The sequence below is a fragment of the Schistocerca serialis genome, chromosome 3, assembly GCF_023864345.2.
Source record: "Schistocerca serialis cubense isolate TAMUIC-IGC-003099 chromosome 3, iqSchSeri2.2, whole genome shotgun sequence".
Lineage (NCBI taxonomy): Eukaryota > Metazoa > Arthropoda > Insecta > Orthoptera > Acrididae > Schistocerca > Schistocerca serialis.
The window spans coordinates 994,128,088-994,143,348 of NC_064640.1; the positions used below are offsets into that span (position 1 = coordinate 994,128,088).

General features: G+C 41.4%; 1 protein-coding gene across 5 annotated transcripts in view; it reads right to left on the bottom strand.

Moving 5' to 3' along the window:
- Positions 1-15,261, bottom strand: part of LOC126471445 (sarcolemmal membrane-associated protein) — a 354,795-nt gene that overhangs the window by 115,563 nt on the left and 223,971 nt on the right. For all 5 annotated transcript variants that reach the window (XR_007586307.1, XM_050099624.1, XM_050099625.1 and 2 more), the window contains 2 exons: positions 11,226-11,375; positions 2,691-2,809 (listed from right to left, as the gene is read on the bottom strand). Coding sequence is in view for 4 of the 5 variants with exons in the window: in XM_050099624.1 (XP_049955581.1) it covers positions 2,691-2,809; positions 11,226-11,375 (269 nt within the window). In the remaining variant the exon portion in view is untranslated. The remainder of the gene's footprint in view (positions 1-2,690; positions 2,810-11,225; positions 11,376-15,261) is intronic.

Genomic DNA, 15,261 nt, shown 5'->3' on the forward strand with positions numbered 1-15,261 from the left:
CTGACATTTAACTCTATACTCTATGTTAACAAATTTCTCTTCATCAGAAATACTTTCCTTGCCATAGCCACTCTACATTTTATATCCTCTCTACTCTGAACATCATCAGTTATTTTGCTCCCTGAAGAACAAAACTCATTTACTACTTTAAGTCTCTCGTTTCCTAATCTAATACCCTCAGCATCACCTGATTTAATTCAACTACAGTCTATTATCCTCATTTCACTTTTGTTGATGTTCATCTTATATCCTCCTTTCAAGACACTGTCTATTCCACTCAGTTGCTCTTCCAGGCCCTTTGCTGTCTCTGACAGAATTACGTCATCGGCAAACTTCAAGTTTTTATTTCTTCCAACTCCAAATTTTTCTTTTGTTTCCTTTACTGCTTGCTCAGTATACAGATTGAATAACATCAGGGATAGGCTACAACTCTGTATCACTCCCTTCTCAACCACTGCTTCCCTTCCATGCCCCTTGACTCTCATAACTGCCATCCGGTTTCTGTACAAATTGTAAATAGCCTCTCACTCTCTGTATTTTATCCCAGCCACCTTCAGAAGCTGAAAGAGAGTATTCCAGAAAACCCTGTCAAAAGCTTTCTCTAAGTCTACAAATGCTAGAAACGTAGGTTAGCCTTTCCTTAACCTATTGTCTGAGAAGTTGTAGGATCAGTACTGCCTCGCATGTTCCAACATTTCTACAGAATCCAAACTCATCTTCCCTGAGATTGGCATCGATTTCTACTAGCCCTCTTCTTTTTACCTACTTGATCCTCTGCTGCCTACACTATTCCATCTCTCAAAACTACCCATTCTTCTAGAATGAAATTTTCCCTCTACAGCAGAGTGTGCGTTGATATGAAACTTCCTGGCAGATTAAAACTGTGTGCCGGACCAAGACTCGAACTCGGGACCTTTGCCTTTTGCGGGCAAGTGCTCTACCAACTGAGCTACCCAAGCTAGACTCACGCCCCGTCCTCACAGCTTTAATTCCGCCAGTACCTCGTCTCCTACCTTCCAAACTTCACAGAAGCTCTCCTGCGAACCTTGCAGAACTAGCACTCCCGAAAGAAAGGATATTCCGGAGACATGGCTTAGCCACAGCCTGTGGGTTGTTTCTAGAATGAAATTGGTAGAGCACTTGCCCGCGAAAGGCAAAGGTCCCGAGTTCGAGTCTCGGTCCGGCACACAGTTTTAATCTGCCAGGAAGTTTCATATCAGCGCACACTCCGCTGTAGAGTCAAAATTTCATTCTAGAAACAACCCCCAGGCTGTGGCTAAGCCATGTCTCCGCAGGAGTACTAGTTCTGCAAGGTTCGCAGGAGAGCTTCCGTAAAGTTTGGAAGGTAGGAGACAAGGTACGGGCGGAATTAAAGCTGTGAGGAGGCGGCATGAGTCATGCTTGGGTAGCTCAGTCGGTAGAGCACTTGCCCGTGAAAGGCAAAGGTCCCGAGTTCGAGTTTCGGTCCGGCACACAGTTTTAATGTGCCAGGAAGTTTCTACCCATTCTTGTTCTACTGTATTTCTTTGCCCTGTTCTTGTCAATCTTTCCCTAATATTCTCACTGAAACTGTCTGTAACCTCTGGGTCTTTCAATTTATCCAGGCCCCATCTCCTTCAATTCCCACATTTTTGCAGTTTCTTCAGTTTCAATCTACAGTTCATAACCAATGAACTGTGGTCAGAATCCACATCAGCCCCTGGAAATGTCTTACAATTTAAAACCTGGTTCCTAAATCTCTGTCTTATCCTTATATAATCTATCTGAAACTTTCCAATGTTTCCAGGCATCTTCCATGTATACAACATTCTTTCATGATTCTTAAACCAAATGTTAGCTATGATTAAGTTATGCTTTGAGCAAAATTTGAACAGCTGGCTTCCCCTTTCATTCCTTATCCTCAGTCCATATTCACCTACTACTTCTCCTTCCCTTCCTTGTCCTGCAATCACATTCAGGCCCCCATGACTACTAAATTTTCGTCTCCCTCAATTATTTGAATAATTTCTTTCATTGCATCATACATTTCTTCAATCTCTTCATCATCTGCAGAGCTAGTTGGCACATTAACTTTTACTACTGTGGTAGGTGTTTGCTTCGTGTCTATCTTGGCTATGGGGATATATAAAGGCATTAGGGTTTTCCACTCCCACTGACAATATTCACACTTTCACACTGTGCAGGAACACGTGGCTCACGCATGTGATGCAATCATAGAAGCCAAGTGTTTTTGCATGAGATCGTGATTCTTTGATGAGGGAGGAGGAGGACAGAGGAATGTGTAAGACTGAGTGGTAACCATATTGCAATGTCAACAGACAGATGTCTATCGTAGGCCAGAATGGCCAATATCTCAACAATTATTTGTTTCCAGACAAATGTTTAAGGAACTTTTTTCTAGTTTTGAGCAGTACCATCTCCTCTAAGAATATGACAACACATTTTAAAAAAATTGTATGTTAATGTATTTCTACTGCGAAATATATCTGATTTTTGCTTTACAATTCATTGCCAGCATCTCACTTATTTTATATTTTAACACTTTCCAGTACTCTTCTCTAAGGATTTGGGGAGGGGGGGGGGGGGGGGGGAGAGAATGTCTAGTATAGTAACAGAAGTAACAGTTAAACAAAATAAAAACCACTTAAAAACTAAAGACAATTTCAAACAGTAGCACCGAAAGAGCATACCTGAGAGTTATCATGAGGAGTTTTGTCAACTTGTTTCCTTAGAGCTGCTAAATTTTCTTCCAGTTGGTGAACGTTATCTAACAGCGAGTCTTCTTGAGAACGTGCATCTTCCAGTTTAACTAATGAAGAAAAAACAATTGATGTAAATGCAACTACAGGAGTTCAGTAAAACTGTTATAAATATTGTGTGTTATTTTAACTTCGATAACTTTATGCACACAGCAAATTATTCCATGTCACTGTTAAGGTTAAGTCTGTTCTCCTCTTCCTCCCATGTTTTTTTCAAGGTTTAGGCCCATGGGCATATTCCTTCTACCGACAGGTCTTCCTATTGGCTTATCCTCCAACAAAATCTTTGGGGGTTCTGTAACTGTCAATTTGTTAAATGTATTTCTCTGGTTTAGTTTGCTGTCTTGTATTCATCTACTAGTGACTTGCCGTGGATTCACACTGGTAGCATTAAGTATCTATGGCCAGATGACTAGTCTGGTGATCTGGTAATAAATTATAAGCACAAACCTTCCTCATTAATCAGTATATCTATTAATAAAAACATATCAAAATCACTACAGTACTTTCTGTGAGTAGCCGTCACATACCAGTAGGAAAAAATGTAGAAGGGGACTTAATTTATAATACGTATAGATATTGAAAATTTTGGATTCCTTCCATATACTTCTGTTTTTCATTCAGGAGTGTACAATATGTCACAGATTTAAAAATCTCATTTCAGAAGCTTCTGATTTTCTGTCATCTGTTCTGTTAACAATCCTGTTCTTGTTACCATGTATTAACATGGGGACAGTCATCACCTTATACACTTTTATTTTTGACGAATTGTGGATCCCCCCCCCCCCCCCCCTCTCCCTTTAACGTGTTAACTGTACCTCACAATCCCTGAAATTTTGATTATTTTCTCAATAATCTCCAGCCTCTCACAGTAAGGTACATTATACTGTATGTAATTGGAATGGCATACTTGTTCTATAAATTATTACTTTACACGTATTTTAGATCTGTAATTATGTTTCCACAGGAAACTTATCACACTGGTTGACTTGTATTAGTGAAGAAATCATTAATGGAGATGGTCAGAGAAAAATTAGAAGTTAAACGTAAGATGAAATAGATTTTACTGACAGTTTGATGATGTTTCGTTTGTGGGGCGCTTAACTGCGCGGTCATCAGCACCTGTATTAAGTCCCAATTTTTACACAGTCCATTTTCTTTTCACAATCCAATCTAGTCACTCTCACAAATGATGATGATGATGATGATGATGAAGAAGACAACACAAGCACCCAGTCCTCGGGCAGAGAAAATCCCCAACCTGGCCAGGAATCGAACCTGGTTTACTGACAGTATTTCATGTAATGGAAAGTAAGAAATTTGTGGAAATTGATGAAAACTAGACAAGGTGTTGGCTCAATTTATAAGATATAATGCTACAAGATAGTCACTAGAGGTGCATTTGGTTTTGTAGACTACCAATACCATTAATCAAACATCTGTCAACACAAGAATACTAACTGGAGATTAACAAAAATAAGTCAACTATGTAGACTTCTCCATGAGAAATGGTCTCAAAAATTATTAAATGCAATTGTTTAGTTAAAGTAGAGTAAATATTTACCAACTTTAAAAATGAGTGAAACATACACTAAACACCCTGAAAGCAATGACAGGATGTATTTTCAATAAGGAACTCCAAAACTATCTCAGTGTTAGCAACAAAATCAACAGGATGTGACATTTGCACACCAATTTTAAGCAATAATTGCAAAAAGACACATTAATATTTAGTTACCATTCTGACTACTACTACTGTATAATTTGTAACTACCATACTGAAGGAGGCTACTGACTGATCAAAGACTGTCGAAGTAAAAGACACTAAATGTTATGGTTGCAATTCAAAAAGGTCCTATACATTACATCAAGAATTCTGCTAAATACTTGTGAATCTAAAACTCCGGAGGTAGACTGAAACCTTGTAACCGAGAATAAAAAACCACTTTCACAGAGGAAACGAAGAAACCATACAACCATCCCTGAAATATTCACTTATTATAGGTAATGAATCTGGAAGCCCCTAGTTAGTATGGGGCACCAAAAGGAGGGTGCATTCCATCAAGTTACGAGCTACTGTCTGTAAGTCTCTGGTTGGGTCTGTCTTCAAGTCTCCACAGCCAAAATGTGGGGGTTGCTCATTAAACAAATGAAAACTATGCATTAAGGTGGTATGAATGATGTGGAGACAATGTGAGACTTGTGTTTTCCTTCCAGCAGAAGCAGAAAGAAGAGTATCATGCTGCAGTGGTCTCACTGATTGGGCAGAGTTTATTTGATGGGGCAGTAGCCCACCAAATATAGTTCAATTTCCAAGTGAGCACAGATCTCGTGCACCCGCAAACCCTCACCAGGGATTGGCAAAGCAACTGAGGAACAAGTAAATGCTACTCTAGCCAAACGGATGGCCAGTTCATTCCCCGGGATACCCGCATGACTTGGCATCCAGAGGAAAACAGCTGAGCAGGCAGCATGAGGAAGGTCAGCGAGACGGTCCTGAATAGCGGAGACCAATGGGTGGCAAGAATAGTGTTGGTCAATAGCCTGGAGACTGCTCACTGAGTCAGTATGTATTAAAACACGGCCAAGGAACACGTGTTTAATAAAATGGAGGGATCTGCTAACAATTGTCAGATCCGTAATATATAAATTACATGTTCCCTAAAGCGAATGGCAGTCTGTAATGGTAAGAGATGTAAAAGCATATCCTGTTTGATCCACAGTTTTAGAGCCACTGATATAAAAGATGGTAGAATCCAGGAAATCTTGAAGAACTAGACATAACAGATGCCCAAAGATCACGGGGGGCAGCCGAGACTTTAGGAACCTTGAAGGGAATGATCCTAATCTGTGGCCTGATGGAGGGAGTGTGAGAAAGCATGGGGAGCACAGTATAGAGATGGGAGATGAACATCTTGGCAGAGGGAAGTGAAGCACATTCCAACTGGTAATCCCACCAAAGGGCAGGAACTGGGGGAACAGCATCCCTTATATGTAAAGAGAATGAGAGACAGGGGATGATAACTGAATTGTCTAATGGTGTTTGCATACGAGACCAATAGCTGGTTCCATCTAATCTGAAGAGGGAATATCCCCCCTTCAGCAAAGAGACTGTCTATGAGACTAGTCCAATAGACATCAGTGGTCAGCCACATCCCACAATAGTGGACTAGGTCTAACAGTTTCAAGGCTGATGGAGCCACAGAGCCATAAATCTGGCACCCATGGTCCAGCTGGGACAAAACCAAGGCCTGGCAAATACAGAAAAGAGTAGCATGATCCACAACTCAAGATGTGTGGGCAATGAGACAGTGTTAAGCATCCACATGCTGCTAGTCTTCAGTTGATGAATATGGGGAAGTCATGTTAGCTCTTTACCAAAAAGAAAGACCAAGAAATGGGACTGTATTACCAAATGCAGAAGTATCGACACGCAATTCAGGGCTGATCAGCCGCCTAATAAAGGTCACTAGCCCATTGATGGTGATGAAGAGAGTGACACTCAACACACAGTCCTGTGGGACGCAGTTCTTTTGGAAAAATGGGGAATTGAGTGAAGTGCTGACTATAGCCCAGAACAACTTGGGGGATAAAAACTGGTGAATAAAAACCGGTAGGGAGCCTCAAATGCCCTAGTCATGGAGGGTAAGTAAAATGTGATGACATCAAGAGGTGACAAGCCAAAAAAGACTGACAAGGTGTTGGCATTTAGAAAAAGTGTGTTGTACTGCTGTTTCCAACCTACGTTTATGTTCGGTTGTGGATCGTCCCTTCCGGAAACCACACTGATGGGTGACAAAAGGACCCGAGATTTATGACCCCAGCATAATCTGCAGCAACCATTATTTTAAGCAGCCGACAGAGAATGTTGATCAGGCTCATCAGCTGGCAACTGATGAGAGATGTGGGGATCTTGCCTGGCTTAAGGACTGGAATAACTATACTATCTCACCATTACGAGGGGAAGGCACCTTGAAGCCAGAGATGATTGAAGACCCTGAGGAGATGTAGCCTTTGGGGAATATATAGGTGTTGGTTCATTTGTGAACTGAATTGGAGCCTGGGGCTGTGTCTGAGGATGACACAAGAGCCTGAAGTACTTCCCAGTCACTGAATGGTTCATTATAGGTGGGGAGTGACACAGGGGTTGTCTTCAACTTGTCACTTCTGCAGCAGAAAGGCAGCCGGATAGGAAATAGCGAGCCTTAGCATGAAGGCACTTAAAAGTCATAAGGTGGGTCTGCGAAGGATGTAATTTAAATCAGTACATGTATCAATGATCCTGAATAGCTACTGCAATGTCTTTGGTCCACTACAGCACTGGCTAATGGAGGGAGAGAGAGAGAGAGAGAGAGAGAGAGACTACAGCACTGGCTTATATATATATATATATATATATATATATATATATATATATATATATATATATATATATAGAGAGAGAGAGAGAGAGAGAGAGAGAGAGAGAGAGAGACTACAGCACTGGCTAATAGAGAGAGAGAGAGAGAGAGAGAGAGAGAGAGAGAGAGAGAGAGAGAGATATTGTCTAATGTGGTAGTCGGTCAGTCTGGCGGTGGTAGTGGTGGTGGCTAAGCCACAAGATTAGGGAAAGGAATTGTTAGATCAACAGCTGAAAAGGTGTCATGGGTGGCACAGAAGTGGGTGGGAAACCCACTATTGAGGAGGGACAGCACGTAGTATGTGAGAGGCTGGTAAATTACAGGGCCAGTACTAAACGAAGTAATACTCCCCCAGAGAGGGTAGTGCATGTTGAAATCCACAAGCAGGAGAAAGGAAAAGGGGGGAGGGGGGGGTGGAAGTTGTTGGATCAATGTGGACAATTCAACATAAGTAAATGGCCTGCCTGGAGGTAGGCACATGCTGCAAATGGTGAGGTGGTTTGCACCTGCACTGCTATTGCTTCCAATGACTTATGAAGGGGAATCCATTCCCTGACAATATCTGTACAGAACAAAGTATACTGAGAGAGAACTTTATGTGCGCAGACAAGAGCGGTGAACTAGAGGTCCCTGCAGAGAGTCTCCAGTCATCCCCTCGGTGGCCTATCTATTTTTGGGCAATTACTAAACAGTGTGAATTGTTTGTTGTGAAACAGTTGGGTAACAAAGTATACTGAGGCAGGCATCTGAAAGATTGTGACTGCATAGTTTGCTTAGAGTTGCTCAGTGGTGGGATACCAGCTTCCAACACGACAAATATGCGATTCGTATGAAAGACTCCTCTTGGCAACAGCACATCACTGTGATGGACAGGGTCTAATGAGCTCAGTACTGATGGTGCTGCTGATCTGTAAGTAACATATTCATAGTCCAGGCAGATCACATCAAAGCTTCATAGAGCAGCAGAAGGGTTGTGTGGGGTGATCCACAGGAGGTGTTGCTGAGAAATCTCAAGAGTATTAAGTATCCTCATGCAATCTGCCTTTGGCTGGTGTATGTGTGGTAAGCATTTTAACTTACTGTCAAATAAAAGGCTTAAAAACTGGAAATTTTCAACGACTTCAAGAAACTGGTTACTTAGATACAGTTCTGGGTCTGGTTGTGAACTCCTCAGCTGATTAAAGCACAAATATAACGTTTCCATGGGAGAAAATCGATACGCATGATTCAGGGTCCAGTTTTGTACTTTCTGTGTGGTGCCCTGAAGTTGGCACTCTGTGGTGAACAACAATGTAGAGCTGTAGTACAGTGGAAGGTCATCTACATACAGTGATGGGTGGAGTGCTGGTCCTGTGGCTGTCTCAATACCATTGTCAATGGGTTGAACCTACCCAGACTTGGAACAGCGAGAGGGGTATGAAGTTCTGCATAAAAATTGGTAATCTGTGTAAAAATTGGTAAGCAACACTGGAAATCCTAGTCATGCAGTTTAGATTAGGATGTGATGGTGTCAGGTGATATATGCCTTCTGCAGATCAAAAAACACGACTATCCAAAGTAAGAGGAGGCCTGGGTTTGAATCCTGATACAGCACAAATTTTCAACATTCATCAATGTTTTAAATCAATACCAGCTCACAGCCAATGTCTAATTCCTTTGTCTCTCAATCTTCCTTGTTTACATGACTACAAATTTATTAAACTTTAATCCATCAAACATTGTTGAACACTTCTCCAACATCTACAGAATCCAACAACAGTCCTCTGTTTTCTTAGAGCCACTTTGCAAGTAGGAACTTTCAGGTATGTACGACTTTTCCTGTACCTATCAGCACATCATATTACAAATAATATTTGGTTTCTCTGCTTTTTTCCTGTTCAGTTTCTGTAGCTTTAAGACACCACTACATGTCTGACAATGTCTCCCGGGAAAGGATACACAGGTGTAATGACTGAGTACAAATAGTTCTGTTTTTTTCCTTCAACACTGTTCACCAGTACAATACAGCCACATGACCATATTCTCTTTGGAAGCTTCATGATGATTTTTCCCACCCTTTACAACATTTGTTATCGCTCCCATCAAATTTTTCTATGTCCACAAGGTTAATTCACACCTGATTTTGCATCAACATATTTATAGTTTTCCTGTGATTTTTACATTCCTGGAATTAACATTTTCCCGCCGTTTACAACATTTGTTATCGCTCCCATCAAATTTTTCTATGTCCACAAGGTTAATTCACACCTGATTTTGCATCAACATATTTATAGTTTTACTGCGATTTACCCTCTATGAAAAAATGTTCGCGGAAAAAAAACTGATGTAAAATGATGCTGGCATGATGTTGGCCATGAAGAAGTGTTTACAAACATTATGTGGTTTAAGTTTCTGACACCAGGGTGCTCTACTTAGTGGATTTAAAGCAGTAAACGTGTAAAAGTTGGAACAATTCGTGCTGTACCTCCAGTCACTGACAAACTCTACTCTGCATGGTCGCTGATATGAGTAACTAAATTCGTAAGAATATTTGTATCATGACCAATCACAACGATTTCCGAACTGTCTCTACAGCGCATGTACAGTTTTGTGATTTTTGTAATCGTCGTCACAACTCCGTGGAACCATATTTACCGTTTTTCGTCTTTTGGCCACTTGTTGCGCTAGTTGACACCGTCATTCAGTTTGTGTTGCTCAAATGGTTTTGGTTTAAACACAGTACAAATTATGTATATTCTCATGCTGAGCAAAACAGGTTTCACGGATTTATTCTCGGTGGTAAGTGCAATATTTATGTATGTATTTTTTTGTGATGTTACACAAAAAACAATATGAGGTATAGTTCGCATGTGTGTAGTTTTATACATAACTGAGGAATCACATTACCGAATAACCTCAAAAGACGACTACAGTTCAAGAGATGCAGAACAACACATGTGCAAACAGCACATAAAATACTTACATAAATATTTGCATTAGATATTGAGAAAATGTTTTTGAAATGCACTGTGCTAAGCATGATAAAATATGTAACTGATGTAGTGTTTCGTTATTTCAATAATGAATGACAGCTGCAGGCATTCCAAAAACATTGATAACGATGTATGAAATTGAGTCAAACAAGATCTGCTTCCCAATCATCATCAGCGGTTTTTCTTAGATGATAAACCATTATTAGATAATAAACAAGTCTCTGGCATGAGAATTTTGATGCACATACAGAAAGTGCAAAAATGCAAGGTGGCATCCTATACGTAAATTTTACAGTTTAAAACATTATTTCTCACATTTTACATTTACCCGTATTTTACACTTTTTTTTCTTTTACTTTTTGAAATCCCCTGGAAAGGGTAAAAGCGGGGTTTCACTGTATGCCTTTGTGATACCTTAAGAAATGCACTGCAATTTAGCCTACCCCGTAATCATTCATACAATACAACCATATGGTTTGCAATTATGTCTTTAGGTTTAATTTTATGGATAACTTTATGATTTATCTTATTTGCACATAAATCAGTAACCAGACAGAAAGTGAATTATTGATTTTGGACAGTGTGAATTACAACTGTCTTACAGTACTATTTTCATTTTTGCAAAATGCGATCTGCCAACTTTGGGATCAACTAAGATTCTGCTTCTATCAGGAGGGTCAATACTGCTTACTGATTAGTTTACAAACTCCAGCCACATCAGCCCACTAATTTTCAAGAAAAACAAATTCCTTGACAATTCAAAGAGGCTTCAGTGAGAGAAAAATTGAAATTTTTCACTGTCAGCAAGGTTTCCTTGTATAAGGGTTTAATATAATGCAAACAACATAATTATTAAAGACAGACATCAATCCTGAATCTACTTCTATGACACACAATGTGTGGTGACAAAAAAAAGAAATGATGCACTGCTTATAGAAGAAGGAAAAGTTAACTGTCAATCTGATCAGTTTGATTCGCGTGTGCCTCTTATCAAAATACTTCCAAATGAATACAAGGAGCAGTAAAACTACATTTCCTAATAATAAATATAACTGGGGACAAACTGAGTAGAGATGATAAGAACTGCAACTCACCATACAGCTGGCGCACTTCAGCATGACTTTCTTGTAAAGCATCTTCTGTCTTTTGTAGCTGAAATTTTATATTATCTGCTGCATCCTTCAAATAATCTTGTGTCTGTCGATCAGGAACTATCTTTTCTAAAATCAGGTCTACCTGCGTACCTAAAAAGAGTCATTTCATAAGACAACTGTACCAAATCCTACATTTGCTAGCTATTCTGATAATTAAACAATACAAATACAGCAACCAAATACGAAAAATTGAATAATTTACAGTCAATGGTAGTTATACATATACATATACTATATGGTTTTTACATTAATGGAAAGTATGGGCACATTATCAGCTTCAGCACTTCTGAACTGCGAAACAGTCATCAGAACTATGTACTGACTTCCAAGATCAGAGCCCGACTGGCAATGATGGTCTATGTTACAGATGATAGAAAGGGAAGCAGAGTGATGGAAGAGAGTAGGAAACGAGATGAGCAGTAGGAGAAATTGACAGGAATTCAGTGACAGCTCCAGTAACTAACTGAATGCATAGGTAAATCCACATACATAGGTGAGTGAAGGGATTTAACTGAATGCAGGGGGAAATCCACATACATAGGCGAGTAAAAGGATCTCATATTTGAGTGGTGTTGGGACTGCAGTTCCACCCACAGGTAGGGAATGATCTCAATTTTGGAGATAGGATTGAATTATTTTGTACTAATGACAGGATGTTTGACGGCAGCAGGAATAGCCCAAGATCTGTGTATTTACATAGACTGTTCTATGATATCAGTAACAGCAGTTGCAGAACATGTGTTGTTTTGGATACATTACAGTGCTTTTCATTATTTCCTGATACTGCCTTTTAAGACTATTGTTAAAAATATACTGATTTTTAGTTTTTACTCATTTCATGTCCTCTAATAGCTAATACTTAAGTTCAGCAAAGATCAGTGTGGTGAAGCCAACAAATTAGATGGGCAATCCAAGATTTTTGTTAATTCTTACTTTATTACTGTTTAAGTGTGTGTCGAGATTTTTAGTTTATCGTACAAATGTCGTGTGTCATAAATTTGGATGTTGCCACAGGTTGGTTAGTACTGGAGAAACTTATCAGGACAGTAGGCTGGTGTTTCACTTGGGTGATTGAAGTGTGGAAGCTAGTAAAGTACCAGATGAGGTTCTCCCATGCAGTTGTAGATTATGCAGTAGAGACAAGAGAATCATGGAACAGGAAAGAAAGATTTGTGTCCTCCACCAGAATGAGAAGTGGCATATTCTGAATGTGATTGGTTGCAGGGGGAAGAGACAATGGGAACTAAGAACAGGTGACAAGTAATAAGCAAAAGAAGAAAACTTCAGGAATCATATTTCAAATTCTGGTTAGCAGTCAATTAGACTTGTTACTTGAAACAGAAGAGCTTCAACCAGCCTTTGAGCAAAGAGCAAAGCAGAGTGCAGCAGACTCTTCGGAGCAACTTTAAGGCTAAGTTGGTATAAAAGTGAAGTAGAAAGAAAAGAGACATGCTGCTCAATAGCAGTCACAGCAGGGGGCATAGGTAAAAAGCTACAGGAAAACCATCTTGAGCCTAGTGCGAAGTTAAGCCAGGTAACAGAAAGCTTAGGAGCTTTGTGCAATGATTTTGATCAAAAAGATCAGGTGTTTAGAGTTGGGGGAACAAGATGGTTGGTTGGTTTAAAGGCGGGAGAAGGGACCAACCTACAAGGTCATCGGTCCCTTGTTCCTAATAAAACAATGCCGCAAGGGTGAGAATAAAATGGACGTAACATATAACACAAAACAGAAAGAAAGTAAAAGCCACAAGAACGAAGGGAAGGCAACGAATACTAAAAGGAACAAAAGAGGACAAGAAAATAACAGAGAGGCGCTAGAAACAGAAGGGAGTAAAACATGGAAGCAGATTACAGTGGCTGGCCAACCACAAGAATAAAAAGAGCAAGCCAGCCACTCTGCAACACATTAAAACCTCCACCCTAAAAGCACTAGGGTGGAGGACATGGAGGGACAAAGAACATGCGCTAAAACCTACATAGAAGTATAAAACCCACTCTCATGGATAAAACATAAAACTAAAGCTGCTGGGAAAGTTAAAAGTATGCTGCAGAGCGGCTAAAAGTGGGCAGTCCAGCAAGAGGTGGACGACTGTCATTCGGGAGCCACAGCGACACTGAGGTGAGTCCTCGCGACAGAGTAGGTAACAATGCGTTAGCCACGTATGGCCAATGCGGAGCTGGCAGAGGACAACTGATTCCCTGCCCGAGGCCTGCATGGAAGACTTCCACACATTCATATTCTCCTTAATGACATGCAGTTTGTTGTGCATGATGTTATGCCATTCTGTCTCCCAAAGCTGGAAAACCCTGCGGTGCATGACAGAACACAGGTCAGCTTCAGAGTTGACTATCTTCAGAAGCGGTTTCTGTATTGCCTGTTTGGCCAGCCTGTCAGCAAGTTCCTTGCTGGGGATTCCAACGTGTCCTGGGGTCCACACAAACACCATGGAACAGCAGGACTGTTCCAGGGCGTAGATGCACTCCTGAATGGACGCTAGCCGAGGGTGATGAGGGTAGCACTGGTCGATAGCTTGTAAGCTGCTCAATGAGTCAGTACACAGGAGAAATGACTCGCCAGGGCATGAGCGGATGTACTCAAGAGCACGAGGTATGGCCGTCAGCTCTGCAGTGAAAACACTGCAACCAACTGGCAAGGAGTGCTGCTCAACATGTCCTCCATGAACATATGTGAAGCCTACGTGACCATCAGCCATTGAGCCGTTGGTGTAAGCCACTTCAGAGCCCCAGAACAAGTCAAGAATCGAGAGGAAGTGACAGCGGAGAGTGGCGGGATTAACGGAGTCCTTAGGGCCATGCAAAAGGTCGAGACGAAAATGCGGCCGAGGTGTACACCATGAAGGCGTATGTGAATGGAGCACAAGTAGAGGTGGTAAAGGGAAGGACTCCAGTTCGGAGAGAAGGGACTGCACGTGAACCGCAATCGTTAGCCCTGATCTGGGCTACCAGTGCGGGAGATGGACTGTCGCGGGCGGGAAAAGGAGACGGTAACTCAGATGCTCAGGGGAACTATGAATGTGCGGTCCATAACCAGTGAGCAGTTGCGCACATCTGATCTGCACAGTGGAGGGACAGCAGCCTCCACCAGTACGCTGGTCACCAGACTCGTCCTAAAAGCTCCTCTCGCTAATGGAACCCCACAGTGGTGCACAGGGTCGAGTAAATGCAATGCTGAAAGCACTGCCGAACCGTAAACCACATTCCTATAGTCAATTCGGGACTGGACAAGGGATCTGTAGAGCTGCAGCAGCATACGGCGATCTGCACCCCAATTGGTGTTGCTCAGGCAACCAAGGGCATTGAGGAGCTGCCAGCACTTCTGCTTAAGCTGACGAAAATGAGGGAGCCAAGTCAATTGAGTGTCAAAAACCAGTCGTAGGAACTGATATGTCTCCACTACAGTGAGTGGTTGGTTGGTTGGGGTTGAAGGGACCAAACAGCAAGGTCATCAGTCCCTTGTTTCAAATGTGGTCCATTCCGATAGTGTGATACCTAGAAAAGTCAGAACGATAAAAGGGAAAAGGCTAAAAAATGTAAAAGGGCAGTCATGTTGTCAATGGTAAAAACAAAATGAGAGAACTCAGCAAGAGAGAGAACCCAACGCTATGATGGAGGCAGGAAGCATCCCACCTTTGAAGCAGCAGAGGCAAGACCACCTGCGACTTAAAAGGTGCAACTGCTAGAATGTAGAAGTGCGTATGGGAAAAGGAGACTAAGCAATCCTACAAAAGAATAAAAACAGAGTAAAAGGGGAGAAAAGAGGATCGCGGTCAGGGAGGGGAGTCGGTAATCTCGAAACACGGCTTACAGTGGGAGATACCCTAACACTCACCGCCCTGCCCCAACACCAGAGGGAGATTAAAAACCTTAAAACTGAGAATAAAAACCGCTTTCCCGGAGGAAACCAAGAACCAGGTCGACAGTCCGGGAATCACCAGCCAACATCAAAGGTAAAGTG